This window comes from Agelaius tricolor, unplaced genomic scaffold, assembly GCF_023055355.1.
Source record: "Agelaius tricolor isolate 1412-34295 unplaced genomic scaffold, bAgeTri1.0.p SCAF_1, whole genome shotgun sequence".
In the NCBI taxonomy this organism is placed as follows: domain Eukaryota; kingdom Metazoa; phylum Chordata; class Aves; order Passeriformes; family Icteridae; genus Agelaius; species Agelaius tricolor.
The window spans coordinates 7,574,745-7,601,893 of record NW_027269261.1 but is presented as its reverse complement, the minus strand read 5'-3'; the positions used below and the strand labels follow the sequence as shown (position 1 = coordinate 7,601,893).

Here is a 27,149-nt window from a genome sequence, read left to right as displayed (position 1 = left end):
CAGCAGTGGACATGTAAGCATTGCTGAGGAGATGCTCTGCCCTGGGATTTGTGGGGAATCTAGAACTTCAGAGGAAGAGAAGGCATTAAATGTCAATTGTATAACTGTAATTATTAAGTTATGTTATATTTATGTCATATTTACATTATAATGACTATTTAATTGCCACATTATCTCTTTATCTGACTTTGAGCTCTGTTTTTAATATGTGTCTTTTATTTAAAACAATTCTTCCTCATTTGGGTAGGTTGAAACATTCTATGTGAGAAATTTCACAGAAGTATTGATATCCTGTGAGTGCCAGAACATCCTGCAACTGGGATCCTGTCTGAAAAGGGAAAAGTCTCCTCAAAAAATGTGTGTGTCTCTCTGAGCTGACTGGGCTCACCAGAGTTCTGCTCTTCTCTTGCAGGCATTATGCTGCTTGAGGTGTTCCTGGTCCTGGGGACACTCCTCATTTACTTCTTCTTTCCCAAGAAGAATGAAGAGACACTGCCCTTCAAAGATGGGTGGTGGGGCAGGGGACAAAAGCCTGTGACCAAAGAAGACTCCAGTATTAGACCATTCAAGGTGGAGACTGCAGAGGAAGAGCTGAGTGTAAGCAAATCTCTGTGCTGGGGAAGGGAAGGGAAGGAAGAAATGGCCAAATCACGTAGAACATGTTTGGAAGTAATTTTTAAATTGAACCAACAGGGTTGGTGATGATCAGGTCTTGGGGGAAGGGATTTTTCAGTACTTCAGAAGATAGGTATGAATAGGCAGATCTCACTGTATAATTTTGTTCTCAGCTGGCTCTTGCATGATTGCTGGTAAATAAACCTACTCTGCAAAGCCTAATAAACATAAAAATCATATTACAGATTACTCAACTCTGTTTTTCTGTTTGTGCATTTCACTCAGTTTGTGTAGACCAGAATAAGAACAATGTCTTGTTTTTTTTCCCTTTCTTTCCAAAGCAATTATAAATACCTCATTTTCTTGACTGCTTTATGTTTGCAGCTGTGTTGGATGCTGATTCTTCTGTAATTAATAGTCTACTTTGGTCAACACTAAATTACTGTGGTAATTACAGTAAACACATACGTTGCAGAATTTGTTGCATAGAAAGATTTTGATTGTGTGTGTTTAAGGCAGGGATTGAACAATTTCATAGATCTTTGTGGAGTCATGGTTCAAACAATACTCCTGGGATTGCTCACATTATTAATTTATAATAGATTCCTAATTTCTCAGCAAGGCCTGGGTTTTTTAACACTTTGCTTACCCCTCTTAGTAATGTCAATAGACATTGCTCTCCATTCTGCTTTCCCCTTACACTGCAGACACTAAGATGGATCATTTCTAACTTTAAAATGATTGAGCAGGATTAGATTTCCAGACCTGCCTTTCAGCTATTCTGTGGTTCTGTTTGCAGTAGGGAGGGACTCTTGGCTGTCCCTGCTGGGTGATTTTGGAGTCATCTTGCAGAGTCACCCACATCTCCTCTAGTGCAGTGGGAAGGTGACTGATTGGCAAACTTCAATTTCTGTCTGGTCTCACCAACTTTCTGTTTATGCAAAATCCTTCTGAGTGTTTCCTGGTGAAAGACTTCCCACCCCTGGGTTTGGGAAGGAAAGCAAAAGGTTTTGGAAGGAAAGCAAAAGGTTTGGGCCAGATCCATGCATTGACTGTGAGGAAAGCACCCAGGAAAGGCAGCAGGAGTTGCCCCCTGCAGCCACAGCAGTGCCAGCAGAGCAGCTTGCCCAACTCTGTGGTTCTCAGCCTGGCAGACTCTGTGGTTCTCAGGTCAGGCAGCCCTGCAGAACAAAGGCTGAGAACAGCTGGGAATGGAAGGGGAAGGAGGCCACCTGCAGGAGGAAAAATACTGGGACAGCTGATGGAGCATCAGCAAAAGGCACAGGTGTCTAATTAGAGATGTTATTTCCATTGTTCTCCTTTCACGTGGGGATAACTAGAAACACACACAGCCCAAGACAGCAGACACAAGGGCTTTTAATGTCTCTTCTCTCTCTTTCCCTGTAGGATTTATTTAGGAGACTGGACCAGGCTCGATTCACTGAGCCACTGGAGAACAGCTGCTTCCATTATGGAACTAACTCAGTGCACCTCAGGAAGGTGGTGTCCTACTGGAAAAACCAGTTCAATTGGAAGAAACAAGTTGAAGTCCTCAACAAGTACTCACAATTCAAAACAAAGATTCAAGGTGTGCTCCTTTTCCCCTTAAATTATAACCAGCAATAGATAAATTTGTCTGCAAGGGAAATTTGCAATAGACAAATAGATATTTGTCTGCAATAGATAAATTTGTCTGCAAGGATGGGAAGAAGGCTCTGGTTGTGTCACAGTGCCTTCCCTCCCTGGCTGCCATAGTCTGGATCCTTGGCATCACTGCTGAAGGAGCAGGGAACTCCTTGGCTGTAACTGAAGCCTTCAGGACAAGGAATGACAAATGGAATTCCCTGTGCATGAGCAGCCTGTCAGCTGGTGTTAGCAGGAGCCAAGCACGAGTGTTTGGAAGCAGAAGAGGATCTTAAGCTGTACACATGTTCCCTGCCTTGCATGCAGCCATGCAAAAACTGCCACAGATGTCTCCTCATGCTCCATGGAGCTGCCCAGCTGCTGCTGTCACAGTGAAGCCATGAGCCTGGCAGCCCTCCTCAGCCTGGCAGGGCAGATGTGCTCTGCTGCACCTCTTCAAGCATTCCCAGGCCCAGGAGAGCACAATGCCTCTCTCCTGGGGTTGATGTGCTGCCAGCTGTGAGGGAATGGTTTCTCTTCATTCATTCTTTCCAAAGAGTTCATTCAGCCAAGGTCTGCTGGTGCTGGAACTTGGTCAGGCTGGGCTTTTTAAAATGCCTGATTTGGGGTGGTGCTTGGGTCCAGTTCTAGTTCTAGAGCTCAGCAGGCAATTGTCTCCCATGATGGCAAAAATTAACTTTAACAGGGTATTTTGTTCTGTTTCTACTTGCCCCCATAATTGTGTGTTATTTCAAAAGGTGCAGTTTGCCATGGTATTTTAAATGGATTTGGGACAATAAATGGTGCTGCATAGTGGTTAGAGCTTAAAGAACTTATTTAAATGATGGTTAGTGCTGCAAAAGATAAAACCAGAAAGTCTTCCCTTGAAAAAGAAGAAAAAAGCCCCATCTGAGACAAGAAAGGGAGAAGCAGCTAAGGACAATGCACTATGTATAGCAATGGGAAGGGAAATCTCAGGGCTGGGAAAGATTACAGAGAGCAGATATGAAAAGACAAGGTCGAACATGCTGTGTATCAGATTCCTACCTTCTGTCATCACTTGAAAGCTTTTCAGAGAGTGCAGAGATTCACAGAAGTGTCAAGGATGGGGAAATCTCAAGTCAGTGAAAGACGGTGGGATTGCTGGTGAACTGGAGTTGATGTGAGTAAAACATGCTTAAATACACCAAGAAATGAGGAATTCAGGGAACAAATTCCTGTTTCCTGGAAAACAAAGCCCTGAGTTAGTTTGAGGAAGAGCAGCTCACCTGAAGCAGGTAGTGCAATGCTGTGTGAAGCTTTCCTGCTGGAAAGAGTCAAAATGGAAATTACGTTGCTGATTTTACCTTTTACTGGTCAAAATGGAGACTGGTACTAGAACAGAGGTTCCTGGTTTGGTTTATTCACTCAAAGAGATACTGAAAGCTTTGGACAAAGGGTAGGAAAGAACTACAAAAATGAACACTATAACTCTCTTTTAGCAAGGCATAAAATCCTCAATTTGGCATGATTGGTTTATCAGCAGTTAAGATGTGTGACCTGATTACAGGAGGCTTCCACAGACAGAGAATATTTAGTGAAGGCTTTTAAAATTCCTTTTGTGCAGCATTTAGAGTCAGTGGCTGGGGACAGAAGCCAGACATATTCAAATGGAAAGTAAGGCATGCAAAAAATGAGGAAAGCGATTCATACCCCCAGACAAACAGCTGCCCCTTGTGATGGATTCCCTATCTCTTGGTGCCTTCAAGCTGCAATTGCAGGCCTTTCAGGAAGAAAAATCTCTGGCTGACTGAAGCCTATCCTGTGCCATGTAGGGACATTTGGGTAAAATTTAAGGGCACTTGGACTAAATGATGTAATTGTCTCCTCTGCCTGTAAACTGTGTGAGTCACTGTGTAACCGTTGGTAGATTGCTTCGCTTCTAAGTCTTAATTTGCCAATTTATTTTAAAACAGAAATAGCCAACCCCATTTGGCTGCTGTGATGCTTAATTGCCCATTATGAACTACTTTAAGGTCCTTGGATAAATGTATCCAGAGAGGTGCAGTGTGTTTGCATGCTCACAAAAAAAAAAGGACAAGACAAAGGCTTTATTCCTAATCTGTTCTGTGATTAGTTTCGGTGTCACGGTAAATTTGGGCCTGCTAATTAATGATTTTATTTTTACAGGCATTGATATCCACTTTGTTCATGTAAAGCCTCCTCGTTTGCCTGAAGGCCAGGCTGCAAAGCCACTGTTAATGGTTCATGGTTGGCCTGGCTCGTTCTATGAGTTTTACAAAATCATCCCTCTGCTGACGGATCCTGCAAGCCACGGCCTCGGGGATGAGCACATCTTTGAAGTCATTTGCCCATCTATCCCTGGTTATGGTTTCTCAGAAGCACCCCACAAGCAAGGTATGACACAGGAGAAGAAACTGAACCCCCACAAGCCCAGCCTCACAGTGAGACTGTAACTCTTCTGTTAGCAGAACAGCAGCTCCCGTTCCACACTTGTTTTCCCAGTGAGGAAACAGAGATCCTGTGTGTCATGTGGGATGAGGGACATAAGGGGGTGACTTCAGGTGACATCACTGGCTAGTTCCTGGAGCAATGAAGTTACAACTCAAGAGCTGTAACTGCAGCCATGAATTGTCTGTGAGTGAGCAGGCAGGGTAAATTTAATTTATTACTGCTCCTTTTTGGTGTTTTGCATCCATATTGGACAGCATTGTACAGGTAGGTGAGAAGGAGGAGTTGAAACAAAGCAGTTCATGTGTCCACATGGCAGGTTGTAGCCAAATGCTTGTTCAGCTTGTGCTCTGAGTTATACAAACACAAACTGCAGCAAATTGAGGAGGTGGTGTTTAAAGTGACACTGAGTTTAGTATTTAATTGCATGTGCAGATGTGGAGAAGGTTGGGTGTGGTATTTTCGGGGTCCCCAGGATGAAGGAGGAATTGAGAATCTGACTCCATGTTCTTAGAAGGTTAATTTATTATTTTGTGATATTATATTATATTATATTATATTATACTAAAGAATAGAGAAAGAATACAGATAGAAAGCTTAACAAGATACTAATTAAAACTTGTGACTGCTTCCAGAGTCCTGACACTGCTTGGACCATGATTGGTCATTAAGTAAAAACAATTCACAAGTTGGATAAACAATCTCCTACCACATTCCAAAGCAGCAAAACACAGGAGAAGCAATCAGATAATTATTGTTTTCATTCTTCTCTGAGGCTTCTCAGCTTCCCAGGAGAAGAAATCCTGGCAAAGGGATTTTTCAGAAAATGTGACAGTGACAGTTGGGTTTGCTTTTTTTTGCTTCCCTGGCTTTAAGTATCTGCTTTAAGTATCCGAGTATCTTTTAACTGCTTTAAGTATCTGAATATTGTTTCTATTTTAAAAACATCTTTTATGACTGAATTGGATAACTGAGTCAAGAGTATGAACTGCTTTTTAGTTTGGTGCAGCAGCAATTCACTGATGGATTTTATTAAAAAAACCCACAATTTTCGTGGTCAGCATACAGAGCAGGTCTGCAACAAAGGCTGGAGTTTGTTCTCCTCATGGTTTCTGCTTGCTCTCTGTGCTTGGATGCTGAGCAAGGGCTTGCAAACAGTCAGACAAGGAGAAAGGGACTTGTAGCTTTTGAGGAGCTGGAACATTGCCTTGATGAGGAGAACCAGTGCTGCAGGTCAGAAGTGTGGGTGGAATTAATGCAACAAAAGTGTTCTTTTCTTTAAATGCAGACTTCAATTCCGTGAGTGCTGCTTCTGTTTTTTATGAATTGATGCTCAAACTGGGATTCAATGAATTCTACACTCAGGGTGGTGATGCTGGCTGTCTCATCTGCACCAACCTGGCCCAGATAGCTCCCAGGTGAGTACCCCCTTGATGCAGCTCTTTTACTCTGTGAATAGTTATTTCCTGTGCACTTGGGAGTTCCTGCCCAAGTCCTTGCTGTGTAGGTGTGGCATTCACATTCTCTGAAAAATCCCTTCTCTCAGGATTTTTCTCCTGGAAAGCTGAGAAGCCTCGGAGAAAAGGAAAACAATTCTTATCTCATTTGCTTCTCCTGTGTTGTGCTCATGTGGAATGTGTTTGGAGATTGTTTACCCACAGGTGATTGTTTCATTAATTTCTGCTGTGGGTTGGTTTCACTCATTGGCCAATTAATGCCAAGCTGTGCTGGGGCTCTGGAGAGAGTCACAAGTTTTCATTATTATCTCTTTAGCCTTCTGTAAGTATCCTTTCTCTATCCTTTAGTATAGTTTAAAACAGTATTCTTTAATATAATATGGTACCATAAAATAGTAAATTAGCCTTCTGAGAACATGGAGTCAGATTCATCATTCCTGCCTTCATCAGGGCACCCAGCAAATACAATATGTAGTTTCTTCCTTTAGTGCTCAGTGTTAAGCAAAGATCAAAAATTACATAACTTTAGTTTATATTCAATGTTTTTTCTTTCAAACAGTTGTGCAGCAGTTTGGTAGTGGCCTCATTGAGGTCTGGAGTGGGACAAGTACTTGTAAAGAAAAAAAAAGGAGGATTTGTGGCTTAGTGCCCTGGAGTGTGTGCTGATTACTGACAGTTGTCCCTTTAACTTGTCATTTTTGTGTGAAAAGCCACACTACAAAGGGCAGCTGAGGTCATGATGTAATTAACAGGCTGGAATTCAAGTATGTCTGTTCCTGTTAGTAACATTTTAAATGTTACAGGTCACAGCACCAAGGCTGGCAGAGTTCAAGTGTTTGGGCAACAATCTTAGGCACATGGTGTGATTTTTGGGGCTGCCCTGTGATGGGCTAGGAGCTGGACTTGGATGATCCTTGTGTGTCCTTTCTAACTCAGGATATTCTATGATTCTAAATACAACAACTTTGAACTTTTGTTAACTTTTTGTTAACTTGTGGGGTGTTTGTTTTTTTGTTTTTAGCCATGTGAAAGGTCTCCATTTAAACATGGTCTTGGTTTCGAAGCTGGGGCTCTCTCACCTGCTCTCTGTCCTGCTGGGCCGGTACTTCCCAGGGCTCTTTGGATTCCAGGATGAAGATGTCAGGAGGATGTTCCCCTTCTTGAAGAAATGGCTCTACAAGATCTTGTCTGAGTTTGGCTATGCTCACATACAGGCTACAAAACCAGATACTGTTGGTAAAACAAACAAAAATAACCCCATAACCTTTTTTGAGCTCGGGATACCTAAATCTCTTCACTTTAGTTGTACTTTCATAGAAACAAAATGTACTACTTAAAATATGCAGAAAATAGGGGGGTTTTGCAGTGTATCTGCACATCCAAACTGAGCATGCTCCAAGTGCCACTGACCTCATTTTCCAGTTTTCATAAATAAAATAGATTGTTTCATATTTTTCCACTTCTGCTATCACTGGGGACTGTAATTCCATTTCGAATGCAGCTCTGCTGAGAGCAAAAGATAATTTCTTCTCAGAGAATGGATCACATTCAAGTAATGTAAACTACAAGAAGCTTTTAGCTGTCTCAGCACACAATGTAGCTTATTTATTATAGTGATAAGTAATACCTGAGAAGTAAAATCAAATTTCACTTTCACTCATTGTTCTGAATTACCTGCAGACTTTAAAGGAAAAAAAAAATTGTAGCTGTGAATGTTCTTTCTACATGAGCTAGTCACTCAGATGGTTTAACTGCTTTAAGTATCTGAGTATTAAGTGTTTCTATTTTAAAAACATCTTTTGTGACTGAATTGCACAACTGAGTCAAAAGTACTGGCTACCTTTTAGTTTGGTGCAGCAGCAATTCACTGATGGATTTTATTTAAAATATAGCTAAGGGAAATACTTAATGGTTTTCCAAAAGCTTACCTACAGAGGCAGGTATGTTCTTAAAATGTGTAGGCAAAAGGATAATTGTATGGATTAAAAAAAAAAACTTTGCTTCTGTTGAGTTTTGGTTCCTAAAAATTGCCAGTCTTTTGTGCTTTAGGAAAGAGAGGGAAGCTTATATCTGAAAGATGCTTAAACCATGCTCCTTCTCATTCAGAATTTTGGCTGATTCTTGTCCTTACCAGTCATGTGTGGTCTGTCAGAGCAGACTGGGAACCAGCAGCCAGTTCATGCTTTGGGAGCTGGAGCATTTCTGCAGTTCTCCTAAGGACAAAGAAGAGAGGATCAGGGCAGTGGCAGGTTCCTAAAAGGGGAAAAACACTCTGAATAAATTTCTGGCAGAAATGCCTACATTCCAAGTGCTCTGAGGATCAATGTCAGTTTTTCTGTATTTAAACAGATGCACTCTACTCACAGTGAGTAGCTGAGAACAGGCTTGTCATGTCCAGCACATCTGGAAAGTGCTCAACAGAACTTTTTCAAACACTTGCTATTTCACTTATCAATAGTAGTTGCTTAATAATTGAAATCCCACTGTCATGTTTAAATAGCAATTACTGGTGAAATTGTGCCAGCTGCAGTGTTAGGCACCTTCCTGGAAGGCTGGGTTGCATGGGTGGAACTTCAAATTCCACCAAATTGCCAAATTCAACCTCAAAGCTGTTCCCAAGGAACTTGCTGTTTCTTAGGAACAGCTTTTTCTCATGTTTTACTGAGAAGCTGGGAGAGTTTACAGTCCCTGAATTTCACAGCACTAGGATGTATGATCAAAGTTCCAAGTGCAGGTGTGTTCTTTCTGTCCAAGAAAAGCAAACTATAAAATCTGTATGAAGGCTTGTTCTACATGAAGGCAGTTTGCTGTTGCTAATTCAGAAGATGGACCATTTAGCAGAGCCTTGCTGTTCCTTAATGACTTTCTAATAATCCTTAAAATGTTTTTGCTGTTAGATAATGCTGCAAATCCTCCTGGTCATGTGTAGGCATGTGGGGTTTGGCTCTGTAATGCTGTTTAATACATGACAACTTCCAGATTAATGGAAGCAAACCCTCCTTGGCACATAGAGCTTAATCTTATTAGCTTACCAGAAAAAAAGAAAAGCCAGCAGAAATCCAATACTGTTACATCAGTTCAAAAAATGTTCACTCACTGTGAGCTAATGTGGAGCCTGCTCATTTGCAGACACTTCCAGTTTATGATTTGGCATTAAATGGCTCCAGCTCATTGCACTATCTTATTTATTCAAGAAAGCAGCTGATGGAACAGCTTTGTAAAGTTACATCCCCTGTATTATAACAGGCAGCTTCTCTAACACTCTGAGTTCTGTAGTTGGATATCAGTTATAGGTAAATTTCCCTCCTCCTTTACAGGCTGTGGTTTGAATGACTCTCCTGTGGGACTGGCTGCATACATCTTGGAGAAGTTTTCTTCGTGGACTGATATGGAATTCCAGAATCTAGAGGATGGAGGACTAGAGAGGTGAGCCCATTCTCCCCTGCCATTTTGCATGGGGTGACTAAGCCCAGAGAGTCACAGCTGGAGAGGTTTGTCTGAAGTGGTCACCTCACACCTCAGGGAGCCTGGAGTGACCACAGCTGGTGCTGCACTCCAGCACACAGAGAGGCAAACAGGGGAGGATGATGGATTCCCTTCCCACTTCCATCTCCTAGGAAAGAAATACACCCTGCCACTCCTGGATACTAAAAACTGATTTATGGGGATGAATCTCATTAGGACACAAAATCCAAAAGTTTAACCCACATTAAGATGCTGGCAGCTCATGATTCATTGTAATAACAGTTAACTCCCTGTGGATTGGCTTTGGATTGATTGTTACAGCTTCATCTACCTACCATTTGCTAATAAAGGATTATGCTTAGTGGGCAGCAGAAACCGGAGCTGAAATCCCCTTTGAGAACTACCTGGCTGGAATGGAGAAGAGGGGGCATGCTATGGGAAGCAGATTTGCATGGAATGTTTTCCCTGCATACAGCTAATAATTTTATATGAAACATGCACTGTTTACAGCACATGTTGGTGTGTCAGGGCTCTGTTGAGTGCTCACAGTAGCATTTCAGATTATCATTAATAAATGGCACAAGCTGCTGCATGTGCTGTTCTGCTCCCACCCTCCCAGTCTGTGGACAGGAGAGACAGCCATGCTGGAGCATAAGGTGTTTGTTGGAACCTCTTGTATTTTCTTTATATCTTGTATTTGCTTTATATCTCTTGTATCTGGGGTTCCCAGACAAAGGGAGGAAATTATGTATCTGACTCAATGTTCTTAGAAGGCTAATTTATTATTTTATGATGCTAGAATATATTAAAGAATACTAAACTAAACTGTACTAAAGAATACTGAAAGGACAAAGACAGAAGGCTAGAAAGATACTAAAGAAAAACTCATGGTTCTTTTCAGAGCCTCTACACAGTTTGACCCTGATTGGTCATTAAGTCAAAACATTTCACCTGAAACCAATGAAACAATCCCCTGTTGGATAAACAATCTCCAAACACATTCCAAAGCAGCAAAACACAGGAGAAGCAAATGAGGTAATATTGTTTTCCTTTTTCTCCGAGGCTTCTCAGTTTCCCAGGAGAAGAATCCTGGGCAAAGGGATTTTCCCAGAAAATATGACTGCCACAGAATCTGCCTTCCATGCAGGAGTTAAAATATGACTTCCCAGTTTGTGTCTGACAGCCTTTAGCATCCTTAATTGGTCATTGGCAGACAGAGGGGGAGTAATAACTTCACCTCTCCACTCTTAACCACTATTTATTTCCTATTTTTTTTTTCCCCTTACAACCAAACAAAAGTCAAGTCCCTGCAAATTAGTTTTCAGTTGTAATTAAGCAATCTCTTGGGCTTGCCTTTTCAGGAAGTTCAGCCTGGATGACCTGCTCACCAATATCATGATCTACTGGGTGTCAGGCTGCGTTGTCTCCTCCATGCGTTTCTACAAGGAAAACCTGCAGAAGGGGATAGGCACACAGAAACATGAAAAGTAAGTGTGCCTTCTTCCCTTTAAATATTTTGCCTTGATTTTAATTTTGTAGTTGTATGCTTTAGAGATTCCTGAATGCTGAAGGAAAACACTGCTCTCTCACAGCATTCCTCTGCAAGACATGCCAGGCAGCTGAGGTACTGTGCTGTGCTTACAAAACACAGTGCTCAGGCAGGAATCCTGAGCCCTCAGTGAGGAGATCTGACTGGAGGCTCTGCTTGAGGGCCTCCCATTCATGGTGTAGCCATCTACTTCCTGATTTTATTTCAGTTACTAAATCAGTCTGTGACTGAGTCACACAGTCAGTTTTGTTTAGTTTAGTTGGTTGTAGTTTTAGTACTTTTCTGGACACAATTTTCCTGTTTCTGCAAAAGGCTTAAGTCCTTCTTTTGGAAGCAACTTCAGCCTGTTGACAAACTGCATCCTTGAGAAGTCAGTGAGGCTGATGTGCCTGCTGCTGCTCAGACTCTTCAGGCAGACCTTGGTTGCATGTACTTGTGTCAGCCTGAGTATGAGTGAAGGCTTAAACCTGTCCTGAGGTATTTGCACCCACAGCTTAGTGCCATGCTATTTATTTAGCTGTGAAATGATGCTCCCGGGAAGCTGACTCAGTTCCTGAAGCTGTTGTGGCTATGCTGTGGGCAGTATCTTGCTCTAGTTCTGCCTGCATTAGATGAGCTTTGTGAGCTCCTAAGTGCCTGGAGGACAGAGTCTCAGAGTCTTGTGTAAAGCTCTGACCTCAGCCTTCCAGTGGCTATATACCCAACACTTTTTGTATCTACATTTTAAAGTCTGTCACTTCTGACCATGCAGCTTATGTGTATGGGATATTCAAACCTAGAAAATGTGGCTCTTAGAACAAGCACAGATCATTCACATCCCTCAAATGCAGTTGCTTCCTCACACTTCCTAATGTGAAGAATGTTTTGTAGTGTGCATTTGTGCCAGTTAAAAGCAAGAGCTACAAGGTATAGTCCCACATATAGAAATGCTGCTTCTGAACTAGTCTAGATTATCAGCATTCCTCTCTTCTCCCCCCATTAAGTAACTATTCTCCTGCCTACCCTCCAGTTGTCCTGCCAGGCTTAGTATATTTGAGTGGTTATCTTCTCTGTAAATCTCTCTCCAGCTCTTATCAAATTGTGTGCTTGCTCATCAACTTGAACCCTGTGTACAGCAAGAGGAAATCTGCTGCCCACCACCTCCCAGGGCTCTCCTCTCCCTTTCCGTGCTTCTGAGCCTCATGCCTTGGATCACCTCCAAAATTTCCTTAATATCACTGTATGCAAAAATAAAAGAGAGGTTTTTCCCTCAGGAATTATGGTGTTGTCTTCAGTTTTAGGATCTGGAAGTCCAATTTTTAATGCCTAACAAAAGTGTGTCCAACTGTTCAGGAACATTTCCTTGGGACTTTTGATTTGTTGCAGATTTAAGTGTTTGGAAGATGACAATGATTCTCTCTCCTCTCTCAGGCTCACAGTACAGGTACCCACTGGCATTGCTGCCTTCCCCAATGAAATCCTGCACATACCCCAGGCTTGGGCTAAGAAGAAATACACCAACATTGTCTCCTTCCACTTCATGCCTCGGGGTGGCCACTTCGCAGCTTTGGAGGAGCCTGAACTTCTTGCTAAAGATATTCTGCAGTTTGTTGACAAAGTAGAGAAAGAGCAACTCTGGAAAAAGAAAGGGGAATAGCTTCCCTAAGAAACAGCACGGTAATTACTTTTAGCTTAGCACATGTACAGGGCTTACTAAGTCTGCTGTAATCCATGTAATTAGATTTTATTGTTGACCAGATGTGAGCAAGGACAGAAAGAAAAATACAGTGTATACTGCCATGGGGACCAACAGATTTTGGGCTGCTTTTTTTTTTTGTTCAGCTAGGCTAAGAAAGAAGAGTGCTTGAGTATCTTCTGAAACATATTCTGTAGTATTTTTGACTCTTGCTTTGAGGTTGAAAAATAGACCTCACAACTACCAACGTACCTAGTAACAGTAAAATTGTTATGAAAGGCTTTTTTTTTCATGGCAGCAGTACAATTTGAGTTGCTGTGAGTATAAAGTTCCTCACATAAAGAGTAGGGAACAGCCTGGCAGGACCTAACTTGCATGAGTGCATCAATCAATCAATCAGCATTGATGAGCTTACAGTATCTTTAAACTGCCTTCTGCTGGCTGCCTTTCTCTCCCAGCCTGGGCTGTGAAGCAGCTTCCTGGCTGTGAAGAAGCTGGACTGCCTGTGCCAGGCTCCTGGGAGATGTGAGGAGCAGCTGAAAGACACAGGTGCCTGTAGCTCAGCCCAGGAGGTGGGGCTGGGTAGGAGTAATTGCAGCCCCAGCTACATCTGCACTGAACTTGTACTCTTAAATCATAGCCCTAGGTAGGCCCAACACACCGTGGCTTTGCACTGCTTTGGCAGGGTGTTATAAATACCTCTTGCTAAAGGATAAAAATATTATTAATTCAAAATTAAAAGAAAAGCGAATTAAATTTTTGAATAACTCCTGTGTCATTCTTTTAATTCTTTTAACATCTGAGATTTTGCTTGGTACCAGCTAGGAGAATCATCAGCTCAGAACTATCAATGCTGTACTCCATCTGTCACAGAGGTCAGATTGAAGGCAAACTGCTCAAAGAAAATTGAAGGGCTGTATGGCTTTACCAGCTCCTGTCCCCAGTGTGTGCAGCTGAGCTTCAAACAGGTCTTAAACCATGTCCAGATGACTGATTTCAGTGTGGTTTTGTTCTTCAGTCACTTCTGATGTCCTTCTCTACTTCTGAAAGCACAGGGAAATACAATCTACCAATAACACTTGCATGGATTAATATTATTTCACAATATTAATTGAAATGGAAGCTCAGATCAGGAGCTCAGCAGATCCAGGCTCCATCCCAAAAGGCTTTAGACTCAAGCATACCACACAGTTTGTTTTTCACAGGAGGCAATGGACTCTCCTGCTGGGCACATTCAAATCCTAGTGCTGAGAGCCACCACCACCAACCCTGACAGAAATCATCAGGGCAGAGGGACCAGCCTGGATCAGTTTTCTGAGCAGAGGTGAGACCTTTTCCTCTGCCTGCTGCACCTGGGTGCCAGTAGAGTAAGGCAGAGGAGCTCTCAGCTCTCCCTGCTAGATTTGATCCTCCAGCTGTTCTTCAGTTAAGACAGAATAGTAGTGAGCACTAATTCCATGCTGAATTGGAAATGCTTTTATCCAGTCAAAATTTGTCTTCACATTTGCAAAATGGTGTGTGATGCAGGCCAGTCTGTTTTGAGCACTCTGGAAGAAAACACAGAAATAGACTCTCTGTGGAGAGGACCCTTCCCAAACTTGTTTCAGGAGCAGTATGGTGAAAGAGAGATCCTTATTCAGGAGGAATTGGCTCACCTCTGAAAAGAACAGCCTCTACAGCCACCACTGCACACCCTCCTGCACAAGGCTGTCCTGACCTGCTCTGCACACCAGGTCTAGATTTTAGGAGTTTAAAAATGATAATTAAATACCTGATATATAGCAGAGTTTGTTCTGAATTTTGATGTCACACTTCTCAAACCTTAATCCCACAGCTGTTACTCATCACCTGGTTACCTACAGTTAGATAAAAATGCAGTGAAATGCTATGACAAAGTGAAAAATAAATTAGCTATACAGTAGCTGTATAGCTAATTGTGTCCTGCCCTCAGTTCCTCTTCCCTTTTTAAAATAACCTCTGGTTTTAGCAAAACACAGCCAATCCCACCACCTCTAGTGCAAGGTTTAACACTAAAGAACTGTCTGTGAGCCAGTGGTAGCATCTGCATCTCATCCTGTAGAGAGCAACTCCCCCAGGAACCTGAAATCTGGATTGACAAGCACCTTGAGTGAATCCAGATTCACTTCTGATTCTCTCTGGTACTGGCTACAGGCAATTATTTGGTACAGATCACCAGAAATAGTTTAACATTTTAACATTTAATAGTTTTAACATTTCTGTTAGCAAGTAGCTGCACATCAGACTATTACAATAATAATAATAAGCAGTACAAAATGAGTCCCTGCACTGTTACAATTATTCTTGTTTGTGTCAGCCAGCTGAGGACCTGCCATTCAGGCAGGGAATTTTCTCCAAAAAGGCTAAGTGTGATGCTCTTGGGCTGGCTGAGCTGTTTCTTGGAGATAAGGCTCTGAAAGAGTAGCTACAGCCTTCAGCATAACACAGAATATGGTGACACTTTGATGCTCAAAATATTTTGTTTTGCTCCAGGGCCACTTCTTAATGAAGCTCCAATTTCTGGTCCAAAGTTGCCCCAAAGTCTCTGCTCAAAGAAACTGCTGTCCTAAAAGCCCTGCCACATTAAATTGCTCCAAAACATGCATTTATCCCACGCTGAAAGCAGAAGCAGCTGACCTAAACCCTACTTTTTAATTATCCAGTCATAGCTCATTAAGAGTCTTGATAAGGGGTTTGGAACCATGGAGATGCCACTGAAAATAAACAACTTGTACTCTTCCTCCCCAGCTGAAGTGCTTTGAAAAGTTTCTGCTTCTGGTATGGAAAAATACAAGTAAGGTCATAATCTTCTCATACAGCTCCAGATAAACAAACTCCCACTACAACCAAATTTGACTTCTGATTTTTAAACTGCAAACCATAATGTCCTGAAAAATCCAAGTCACCATATGCAGCCTTTGGACATCTTACACAACAAGACAGGACTTCATACACATTAAACAAAAGCGTCAGGCATTACGCAGATCGTGAATGGAAAAAAAATATGAATAGAAATCACACTTTCATAAGAAAAAGGAAGTGAAACCATCATTTGATGGAAAATAGGATGTGTTAAGCCTAGCATCAGAGCTAGCTCTAGATCCATGAAGGGTACCAGTCATGACCACTGAGTCAGCTGCAATTGCTCAGGGGCAGGACTGAGGTTCAAGGCAGTCAATCCAATGCACAATTCTGTTTTACAGCAAGTGCAATACATAATATGCACTAAATGAAGACACATTTTTGTCTGCAAGAGCAGTGGAAAGCTCCTCCTGGTGCTGTGGAAAGAGACAAGGAATAAATCCATATTGATTTCAGTGTAGCTTATTTTAAACCACTGAGAAATGATGCTGCTTGTTTTACTTGCTGTAATAGCACTTCAAGGAACATAAGTCACACTAAAACTGTCTTGCTCAGGATTAGTTTTCTTTCATGGAAGAAATACCCTGTGCAGTGCCAGACAGCCCTGATGGTGTTATGCCAGTGCTGCTGGAAGAATTAGCCCCATTACAATTGTCAGCTGTCTTCTGGAGAGCAGATATTTATAAACAGGTCTGTGCTGAGTGGTGACAGCTCCTTCCCCTGGCCAGGTGCGCTCCAAAGCTCAGGCTTCCAAATCCCTTCCTGACGGGGTTGAAAGATGCTGAGGATGATGGTGCCCTCCCTGTGTTTAATAACTGAATGTCTGAGGTTTTGAGGATATGATGAGCAATAAAAGAGATGGAAATGATGAGTTTCATCACCTTTTAAATGAAAGATAATCCTTTGCAGCAGTAGTTCAAACCACAAACTGATCAGAGGGAGTGCAGCACAGGGCAGAGGTGAGCAGAAACACCAGGGATAAACTCCCAAGCACCCAAAGAACCAAGAGCTTTTTAGCTCTTTTTCAGCCAAGCCTGCACTGTTGGGTGGTTTTGTGTACAAACACATTTGTACCCTATGAGTTCTAGGAATTCTTGTACAGGCTTCAGGGAGCTAAGGTCTAGCCCTGCATTTTTGTCTCAGTGGATGTTTGTTTATCACCCCAAGTCTTTTGTGGCTCATAAAGCTTTTTGCAGTGATCAGAAGGGAATTATTAATACTTCAGAGAAACCAGAGGCAAAGAGGGTTTAAGCAATATGTCACACAAACTGAGCAGAAGAACCCAGTGCAGAACACAGATGATGTCATTCTCCTAATTTCTCCACTCTTTAAAGATAAATAACTTCAATGATTCCTCTTAAAGGTGCTCAATTGATTTATTTCTCAATTTTTGCCCTTTTCTTCCCAGCAGATTCTGATTCCCCATCTCAAAAGGGAATTAATTTTTCCTATTTCAGGAACATTTTTGAAGTTACAGATTTAAAATATAGAAGAACAAGAAAACCCTACTTCATTCTCTAAATCTAGAATCCTATCATAAAGAATTTCAATGCCTGCAACCAAATTATGGTACTTAGCAATTCTTTAAATCACTTGCTTTTTTCCAGTTTCATCTGTGGGGAGAGCTGCTGGTTTTATTTCTCTGTCTCTGTAGATGGAGGGGAAAAATACTGATAATTTGCCTTAGGGGAAAAAAAAAACCTATTTAGAATTCCAAATAAGTTTTGACATGGAACATCTTCACTTGAAAGAAGGCAACTTAGTGCTTTACATTTCAGGAGAGCAGGCTATAAAAAAGCCAATCAGTCTGAAAATCCAAGCATAAACCAGCACCAAATGCATGAAAGATTCTCCATACAGAAGGAAGGCCAGCTGTGTACAAAAATACATATCTCTTACATTTCCTCAGCTCTCAGTCTTCCTCCTGTACTGCAACATTTTTTTTTTCACTTTTAATTTCAATGAACATCTAAGAAGCACAACAGATAGGTGCCTTTCAAAACCAGCCCCTAACTTCTCTCACAAACTTTCACCCTTTTGGGAGGTTCACAACCACACAGCAGCAATGATGAGACAGCAACAAAATCTGGCTCCTGTTTTATTTAGGAGCATCTTATGACATACCATACACTGGACTTCTAGAATTCTATCCTCAACATCACTTTTGAGAAAAGTGCTTTCATTCATTATTAACCAGCACTTAGTTAACCACCGAGTCTGGGAGCAGATACAAAAATTTCCCTCTCTCCTTCTTGGCTATTTACAGCCCTGCCTATTTCCACTTGAAGTTGTATTGGCTGCAGCTGAGATGCTCCATTCTAACCAAAAGGATGTGGGACACAGAGCAAATGCCAAGAACCAAAAAATTATAGGGAAGAACGTTCCATTATAATGGCCCAATCTTCAGTCTCTCCACTTTTAGTTGTTTCCTTTCTGTTTTTATCCTTCAGACAGCTGTCCTCAGAAAGAAAAAAAAAACAACTTCTGTACTTCTGAAATATCTGGAACAGGCACTTGCAGCTGTTACAGACAGGTGACAAGCAGAATCCTTCAAGAAGTCTTGTCTAGATGTGACAGACAAGGAATTTGTGAGACCACTTTCAGATAAGACATGTGACCCTGGCCATCATTTGGAATTAAATGTGTGCATTCCCTTATATTGTTGCAGTTTTGAGACAATAAAGGGTGTCTTTTCTTTGTAGTCAATAGACTTGGGATAAAGCTCCCTTCTCCCCAAATCTTCTGCTTCTCACCTCACTTTTGCTAAAAGCCAGGTGAAAACTCTGTGGTCTGCTGCTTCTGGGATGAAGAAGCAGCAGATTTGAAGCCTTCTCTTCTTGAAGAGAAGGCTTCCAAAAGCAAAAGGTTTCCAAAACACTCATAACCAGATTATCTGTAGAACAGACACAAGAAAGCTTCAGTTGTGCTGCCAGCATGTGTGGGCAAGCAGAGCTGGGAACTGGACCTCTGTAAAAAGACAGAAAGAACATGGCCCTCTGCTACACTGGAGCACTTGGAAACTTAGCCAGCACAAAGATCTGCTTTTGGCTCAGGATATGGGAAAAGCCCAGAGGAAAACAAAGCACAAACGTGTGCACCTCATGCAAATGAGAAATTGCAATGATTTGGGTGTTGAGGATGTGTTGGAAGAGGGCTGGAGGTGAGCCAGATGGGCCTGGCACACAGAATCCTGGCACAGAGCTCTGTGTATCCAAGCAAGCCAAGGCTTCTGAGCCTCAGCAAACCACGGAGCATTTTCCTCACTCTGGAAGAAATTCATCTGCCCTGAAGTCCTTGCAGAAGTGTACCCTGTGGTACAGTATCAAATGAGCTCCATCCTTCAAAGTGTCAGAGGCTGCTCTGTCAGCTGTGTCACAGAGAATCCCATCACAGCCCGAGCTCTGGGGCTTCCACCTGTGGAAGGAGAGTGTCAGTTTGTCCAGCATTCCTCCTGTGCAGGGAGAGTGTCAGTTTGTCCAGCATTCCATCCTGTGCAGGGAGAGTGTCAGTTTGTCCAGCATTCCATCCTGTGCAGGGAGAGTGTCAGTTTGTCCAGCATTCCATCCTGTGCAGGGAGAGTGTCTGTTTGTCCAGGATTCCTCTTGTGGAGGGAGAGTGTCAGTTTGTCCAGGATTCCATCCTGTGCAGGGAGAGTGTCAGCCTGTCCAGGATTCCATCCTGTGGAGGGAGAGTGTCAGTTTGTCCAGCATTCCATCCTGTGCAGGGAGAGTGTCTGTTTGTCCAGGATTCCTCTTGTGGAGGGAGAGTGTCAGTTTGTCCAGCATTCCATCCTGTGCAGGGAGAGTGTCTGTTTGTCCAGGATTCCTCTTGTGGAGGGAGAGTGTCAGTTTGTCCAGGATTCCATCCTGTGCAGGGAGAGTGTCAGCCTGTCCAGGATTCCATCCTGTGGAGGGAGAGTGTCTGTTTGTCCAGGATTCCTCTTGTGGAGGGAGAGTGTCAGTTTGTCCAGGATTCCTCCTGTGGAGGGAGAGTGTCAGCCTGTCCAGGATTCCATCCTGTGGAGGGAGAGTGTCAGTTTGTCCAGGATTCCATCCTGTGCAGGGAGAGTGTCAGCCTGTCCAGGATTCCTCCTGTGGAGGGAGAGTGTCAGCCTGTCCAGGATTCCATCCTGTGGAGGGAGAGTGTCAGTCTGTCCAGGATTCCATCCTGTGGAGGGAGAGTGTCAGTCTGTCCAGGATTCCTCCTGTGGAGGGAGTGTCAGCTTGCCCAGGATTCCTGCCCCCGGGGGCGCTGCTGGAATGCCGGGAAGGACTCAGCCTCAGCCTCAGCGTGGGGGAGGCGCTGCTCCAACTGAGCAATGCGAGGCGAGCAGCAGGAGCTGGATCCCAACAAATATGGGAGCTTCTGGGAGCCACAGTCAGCAACTCCAGCTGGGCCATTTGCTTAGGCTGCCTGCCAAAAGGTTTATAAAAAGAACAGTAAAGAATGTGCCATGGCTTTAAATACGAATTTCAAATACAGTGCAGCCAATATCCACATTTGTTGAGGCTTCCATCCCTCAGCTTTTCTCTAAGGCTCAGTCAGGAATGCAAGGAGTTTCTCCTGCTGATCTAATTTTATTCCCTTGCAGATATCCACCAGCAAGAAGGAATGAAACAGAGCCAGGGCAGTTTCCTTATTACTTCCAGCTCTCAGAGAGGGACCCAAAAGATAATAGTGAAGCAAGCATAGCACAGCAAAGATGCTAAACCAGCCTATAATTTGTGTGTTGCTGTACACAGCTCTTGTGATAATTTACTAATGGGTGACCCCAGCCTTTTCTCCAACTGGTGCCTGTCCTAATACCATAGACACTTCTATGAGTTTAACTGCAACAGAGCACAGTGGCAAACAGGAATGGCTGCTACACAATAAGTGAAATATGCAGGTGATTTCCCTATCAGAAAATACTACTGCAGTTTTCAAATATTTTCCAAAACTACTGCAGTTTTCACTATGAAAAATGCTGTGTTGTAAAACCTGTAGAAGAAGCTAGGAATCTCTTAGGAACCACTTTTTCCCTGTTCTGTCAGTGCCAGACAGAAGAGAAGGGAAGGAGTACCCAGAAAAACTAAGCAGCTGAGAAACTGAAGTCCTAGAGTAGGGGCTGGTTTCTTTCCTTCTCTTCTTCTCAGGCTCTGTAGTCCTTCAACTAGGCACAAACCTCTGATCAACACATCCTCTGCATGGACAGGTTTTTGCAGTGCTTGGGGCCCTTGTCTTTTACATCTCTTTGGAATACAATAAAGTGGGGCTCCAGGTATGGATCTGTCTCAGGAGGAGCACTGTTTTACCACTGTGATAACAAGATAGAACCCTTGACACATGAACTGGTTCCTCAAATGCCACCAACGACTTTTTAGCAAGATGTAACTTTCCATTACCTCAGGGGTTTTCCATATTCTCTATCTGAAGCACCTTAGCATGGCTGGAGGTGGGTTCACTCAAGCTCACAGGAGAGATGGCCCTGCCTGTGCTCAGCTTGTGCCAGCCACAAGGAGTGTCACCACCAAGGTTCAGCAACCTCCCAGGCACAAAAAGGAAACCAAATCATTAAAAGAGTTTTTGTCCTCAATATGACACATAGAACCTCACAGTGAGTATCAAAAGTCATCTGTTGAAAAAAGTGAGTTATATCACAGAGCATAAAACCAGCACAGCACCAGCACAGTAAACAGGTCAAGTGTGGCAGCTGAATGATTTATTTGATTCTTCAATGAGCACACACATAAGCACCCACTGCTGCTGCAGACACCTGGGTGAGATGGGGTAGTGCAGCTAGAAACAAGTCAGAACAATCACAGGCTTCTGATCTAATTAACACAACAAGCTGCCTCCTCCCTGTGACCTCACATCTGTGTGAGACACTGACAGATGAGTAAAAAAATTGGAGTCTGTTGAGTTTTTCCCTTCTTGATTTGAACACCAAACTGGAATTGCAGTGTGTGCACGAGGTACACACCACCTCATAATGCCATGATTGCTAAAAATCAAAATGCACACACACACATGCACAAACCCCTGACTAAACTGCACCACTGAAGTGGGAGTATAAAACAGTCTGACAAATGCATGCCCCCTCAGTAGCCAAGGCTCCTCACCTGCTTTTTAAGAACCAGGAGGTGCATTTTCAGCTAACAGGATGGGTTTGTAATCAGAGGGCTCAGAGCTCCACAGGATCCTTCTTGCAGCAGGCAGGTCTCATGCTCAGCACTTGTCTGAGGGCTGTACTTGGGAAGCTGGAGGCAGTCCTGCAAGACACTGAACATCTGCACACATTTGTGGCACAAAGTCTCCTTCAATCTCAAGATGTTGCTGCTTTACAGAAATGCTAGAAAAGGTCAAAGTCAGGAAATAACAGTTTAACAACAAGCAAGGAAACAGAGGGCCAAAAGCTTCTCCTACCCATAGGTCACCAAGATTCATCCCCTAGAGAAATCCAAAAGTATTCAAATTCCTCATGGGACATTCTGTCATCCTAAGGCTTGTGACAGTGCTCCTAAGAAGAGTTCATGACCATGCTGTGAGGCAGCCAGCAAAAGGACTGTTTCAACACACAGAGAAAAGAATAAATAAATCAAGACAGCCCGATTTTTTTTCTAAACTCAGTGTTTTATTGCTCTGTGATTATTAGTTATACTTTGACACATTGCACTTCAGAATAGATTAGCACCTACTACATAATTTAAAAACTTAGTATCTTACAACTCATATAATTGGCACTATAGAGAAAACCCAGAGATCTGTCATTTTAACCTAAGACTAAAAGAGATAAAATGTTTACATCCTTTACTGTTGGCAGGTGAGCTTTCATTGTGGAAGGCCCTTAAAAATAGTGAACAGAAACGAAGAACCTAAATGCCCTCCAAAAATATATAAAAACAGTATCAGATAAATCACTCCCTTCTTTACACCAGTCTTTTTGCTTTGGTACTTTTAGTACCCAAGTGCACAGTTATTCCCTCATCTCTTTCAAGGAAAAAAAAAGCAACATGATCAAAACTATGCTGACTACTTTGGGTGAAAAGAGGAGAGACTCCCACACACCATTCTCAGCACCCACACAAACAGCATTTTCATCAAAAGTGGCATTGTCTCGGGATTTAACACATCCCAAGAGGTTTATAAATAATAAATTTGGGGGGTTTTTAAAAAGGGAAGAATTATTTGAATAAATAAATGACAGCTCTAATAGCTGCATTGGCTTTGGTGACCAGTTATCTATATGCAGCATAAGTTATCTTCATAAGGCAAGTGGTGAGCTAGCAGAAGTGAAGTCCCTGAGGATCAGCATCTCCACGTTCAACTTATTTGTTTCACAACGTGTGTAGACAGCCTGGAAAACAATCAGTCCCAAGGCATCTGCTTTTTAATCTCCCAGCACAGCTGCAGACCACACAATGAATTATTTCTGTACCTTTTCTGCAGGCAGGAATACATAAATAACGCCGAATACTTAGAAGGAGGAGGAGGCAGGGAATTAGTTCTGCTAAACCTGGGCCAAGTGCTCCACCTTGTGTTCGTGCTCACAACACAGCTCAGAGCGAAGCTCCCGATGCCTGCTCCACCCCTGCAGGTCCTGCGGTGTAGTTTCTGATTCCCTCTGCCTGGGAAGAGGTGTTGTCCATGGTGCCGTAGGACTGCTGCTCCGTGGGGGCCAGCACCGTCCTTTCGGTGGGGTGGGGACGCAGAACCTGGGGCACGTACATCTGAAATCACAAGTGAGGGCTTTTAGTGGTCTCTCAAAGCACAGGGCTTTGAGATGGGACAACTGGATGCAGTCCTGCTAGACACTGAACATCTGCACACATTTATGGCACAACATCTCCCTCAATCTCAAGGTGTTGCTGCTTTACAGAAATGCTAGAAAAGGTCAAAGTCAGGAAATAACAGTTTAACGACAAGCAAGGAAACAGAGGACCAAAATCTTCTCCTGCCCAGGAGAATTTCCCCCTTGCCACTCTTCTCTTCATCCTTTTCCCATTCTTCACCTCAACACCTCAGGCCTTTTGCACCCTGCTGGAGGCTTCCTGGTGCAACACTCCCCTGCACCTCTTGACTGTGGCACCAGGGCCTTTCCTCCTACCTCAGTCCTATGTCCTTCTCAGTGACATGGCAAGCAAGACCTGCTACACGTCACACCATTCAGAATCACAGCAGTGGCAACTGAGTGCATTTGGCAGCTGTCCAGATGTGAGGCTCTGTCTGGAGCAGGGCACAGAACACAGCACACAGAGCTGCTGGAAGCAGTGTGTCTCAGCTGCTCCTAAAACCAAAGGTACTTCTGGAACACCACCTGGGAGCACCATCTCTGGTCTCACATGCACGTGGCAAATCCCACAATCCATGTAGATAACGTGCTCCACAAGCTCTTTGGTAAGCAGGGTGAGAAATTAGGTTTTTCTAGGAAAAGTAAGGGAATATTAATAACTCTTAGGTTCTTACTGAAGATGTTGGGACTGTTGGTACATCTGTGTCTTTTCCTCTTTCACCTTGTGTGTCTTCAATCTGTAACCATCAATAGGTGGGGAAAGAGAGAGAGACAACATCAAACTGGTGAGTGAAAACAATACACACAGATCATGAGCACCCAAAACCTGCACAGACAGATCTCAGTGCAGTTCTGGCACTCTCTCCACCCATCCTTCTACACAGAATCATAGAAAGGTTTGACTTAGAAGGGACCTTAAAGATCATTGAGCTCCAAGCCCCTGCCATGGGCAGGGACACCTTCCACTAGACCAGATTGCTCCAAGTTCCATCCACCCTGGCCTTGAACACTTTCAGGGATGGGCACCCACAATATCACTGAGCAACCTGTGCTAGTGCCTCAGCAACATCACAGCAAAGAATTTCTTACTATACTTAATCTAAACCTACTGTCAGTTTAAAGCCATTCCCCCTTGTCCTCTCACTACATGTTCTTGTAAAAAGTCTCCCTCCACCTTTTTTTGTAGGCTGCCTGGAAGGGAAGCCCTTTTTTGGAAGGTTGCAATTAGGTCAGCTCAGGCTGAACACCCCCAATTCTCCCAGCCTGGCCTCATAGCAGAGGTGCTCCATCCCTCTGATCATCTTGGTTGTATTCTCTGGATTTGCTCCAAGAGGTCCCTGTCCTTCCTTGTGCTGGAACCCCAGAGCTGGATGCAGCCCTGCAGAGGGGCAGAATCCCCTCCCTCAACCTGCTGGCCACACTGCTGGGGATGCAGCCCAGGATACTTTTTCCATACTGCTCTTTTCTCTCAAATTCAGTTCCTGCAGACACAGAGACTTCCCACTCTGCCAAGCAGCCCCACCTATACTACAGGCTCTCAGCAGGAAGGAAGGGAAAACCCACCAGGAACAGCTGGTGCTCCATCAAGCACACAGGTAGGTGCTGAAAGGACAGGTATCCATCACTTACCCTATAATTCAGTGGGCTCAGGTACTTGAAACAGCCAAAACAAGTGTAAGCCAAGCAAATAACAATGGTGATGTTGACAACCAGCAAGGTAAACATTGTTGTAGGTGCTTTAAAACCTAGAAAAATATCCAAAGAATACAATAAAAAAACACATAGCAGAAAAATCCAACAAAACCAAAAGAAGCCTTTATTTATCCTCCTCATTTTCAGAAGCTTCATGGATTTTTTTTCTTAGAGGAATGGGCAGCCCACTTCCAGCTACAAACAAGAGAATGTCATTATACACTAAGTTCTCCCACTTTTCCTAGGGGCCAAGAAATGTTGCTATAATACCTAAATGATAGACAAGACTCAGAGTAATTCTTCTCCTCCCTCATTCATCCATTCTGGACCCACTTCTTAAGTATTTTCATTAATGATCTGTGAAATATAATATTAATTGCATAGATTAATTATGATGATGGCACCAAATTGGATGTTTTGCCATCAGCTCAAAGGGATGGAGGTGGGGCAAGAGGAGAAACAAAATGGTCTTGGTACATAAAACCATCCCACTTGCTTTAAAGGATCAAAACAAAGAAAAACAGCAGCAAGATAAAACTGTATGTAGAAAACAGGAAATAAGTACAATTTGGAAGGAAAAATAAATGTAGATATGAGGGATAACAATAGCACTGCAGCATACAACTGCTGGAAAGCAGTCAATAGTGGGATGGTATCAAAGAACATGGGAAGAGAGGAATATGAAAAAAAAAGACAAGTGGCACCTATACAAAATAATTCAGTGGTGGATAGCCTTGTCTACAACAAAATATGAGCAGAACTGGAAGAATCCAAGGAAAAAGATCAAGAGAAAGAACAGTAAATATGAACTAGGCTGATAGGTAACTTTTAATTCAGGGAAAGTGCAATAAACTATAGGAAAGGACATGGGTGCCTAGCATGGAGAAAGTATTAAAGATAACAGTGACTTCTTATTTTCCAGATCCACTAGGGAAATATTCTAAAGAAATTAATCTCATTTTGCAGTAAAGATGACTTGAATAGAATATTAGGAAAAAGTAAACATCACTGCAAGCCCTAACTGTTTCCAAGCTTCTTCAGACAAAAGAGGCAACACTAACTCTCAGACATTTTTGTGGTAACCCCAGCATATGCAGTGGCATAGAACAGACAAGTTTTACACTTTAGCAGGTTATAGAAGCCCTGCACAGGTCTGTTCACAAGGGGAAAACCACCACACACATGCAAAAAACAGAACCAAAAAAGCCCTACAAACACATCATTGTTCAAACCAAAAAAAGGAAGTGAAAAAACCTCCCTAGGGGTATTGTGGAATGTCCTTCAGGGGAGGTTGTTTTTATAAGCACAGGTTACATGAGTGTTTATCAGGTGGTGAGGGTGTGTCTACACCAAAGGCAATGTACGGTGCAAACCACAAGGCAAACAGCAGAGATTAAGGAAGGAAAAGTCTCCCACACCAGTTTTCCCTGCACTGTGTCCTCAGAACTCCTGCCTGCCAACAGCTCTGGAGAACATGGGATTCAAGTGACTGTGCCAGGAGATGGGGCTTGAACTGCAGAGAGGACCTCACCTCCTCTGTGGTGAGAGGCCCAGTGGTGTAGGATGGGTGGATGAGGATGGATGGATGGATGGATGGATGGATGGATGGATGGATGGATGGTATAAAAGCTGAGAAAGAATAGAGGCACTGAGAAGGAAAAACTGAGCACAGCCTCTCACCTTCTGTGTGCAGTCAGGTGGTTTTTGATCCTAGCTGAGAGTTGGGGGAGAGGTTTTTCCAGCATTACATTAATATGTGAGGAATGAGAAACCAGAGTATTGTCATTGGACTCTGCAACCAGACAAACACCCATACCAAGCCAACCACACAAGTCAATGACCAAGCAAACAAGCTTTACACCATAAACTGATCTATTTTGCAGACAAGGAAGCAGAGCTCTCTTATCCTTCCTTCTTTTTGGCACAAGAAGCAGCAGTGAAATCAATGGCAATGAAATCAAAGTATCTAAT

At 43.0% G+C, this 27,149-nt stretch overlaps 2 protein-coding genes and 1 long non-coding RNA gene across 7 annotated transcripts in view; 1 reads left to right on the top strand and 2 right to left on the bottom strand.

Annotated features, from left to right (window-relative positions):
• The first annotated feature begins 416 nt into the window (after positions 1–416).
• Positions 417–13,510, top strand: EPHX1 (epoxide hydrolase 1). The gene is made up of 8 exons (XM_071421847.1): positions 417–597; positions 2,023–2,203; positions 4,408–4,635; positions 5,978–6,107; positions 7,168–7,382; positions 9,464–9,572; positions 10,973–11,098; positions 12,571–13,510. Exons 1-8 carry the CDS (start codon positions 418–420, stop codon positions 12,794–12,796), a joined length of 1,395 nt encoding a protein of 464 aa, XP_071277948.1. The 5' UTR covers position 417; the 3' UTR covers positions 12,797–13,510.
• LOC139587509 (uncharacterized) lies at positions 3,291–8,399 on the bottom strand. Its single transcript, XR_011678416.1, has 3 exons — positions 8,278–8,399; positions 7,226–7,376; positions 3,291–3,462 (listed from the first exon to the last, which is right to left on the bottom strand). It is a non-coding gene; the product is annotated as an uncharacterized lncRNA (long non-coding RNA).
• A 19-nt stretch (positions 13,511–13,529) lies between the features above and the next one.
• Positions 13,530–27,149, bottom strand: part of TMEM63A (transmembrane protein 63A) — a 39,295-nt gene continuing 25,675 nt past the window's right edge. For 4 of the 5 annotated variants that reach the window (XM_071421806.1, XM_071421825.1, XM_071421816.1 and 1 more), the window contains 4 exons: positions 25,116–25,231; positions 24,161–24,223; positions 21,817–23,424; positions 17,801–20,128 (listed from right to left, as the gene is read on the bottom strand). In XM_071421806.1, coding sequence (XP_071277907.1) covers positions 23,254–23,424; positions 24,161–24,223; positions 25,116–25,231 — 350 coding nt within the window. In that variant the 3' untranslated portion in view covers positions 17,801–20,128; positions 21,817–23,253. Of the gene's footprint in view, positions 13,879–17,800; positions 20,129–21,816; positions 23,425–24,160; positions 24,224–25,115; positions 25,232–27,149 lie in introns of those variants that run through there. The other variant, XM_071421796.1, reaches the window with a different exon arrangement.

Coding starts and splice junctions, on each gene's coding strand:
- EPHX1 (XM_071421847.1), top strand. CDS start 418: ATGCTGCTTGAGGTGTTCCTGGTCCTGGGGACACTCCTCATTTACTTC. Junction 6,108..7,167: donor CTGGCCCAGATAGCTCCCAG/GTGAGTACCCCC, acceptor TTTTGTTTTTAG/CCATGTGAAAGGTCTCCATT. Junction 11,099..12,570: donor GGCACACAGAAACATGAAAA/GTAAGTGTGCCT, acceptor CTCCTCTCTCAG/GCTCACAGTACAGGTACCCA.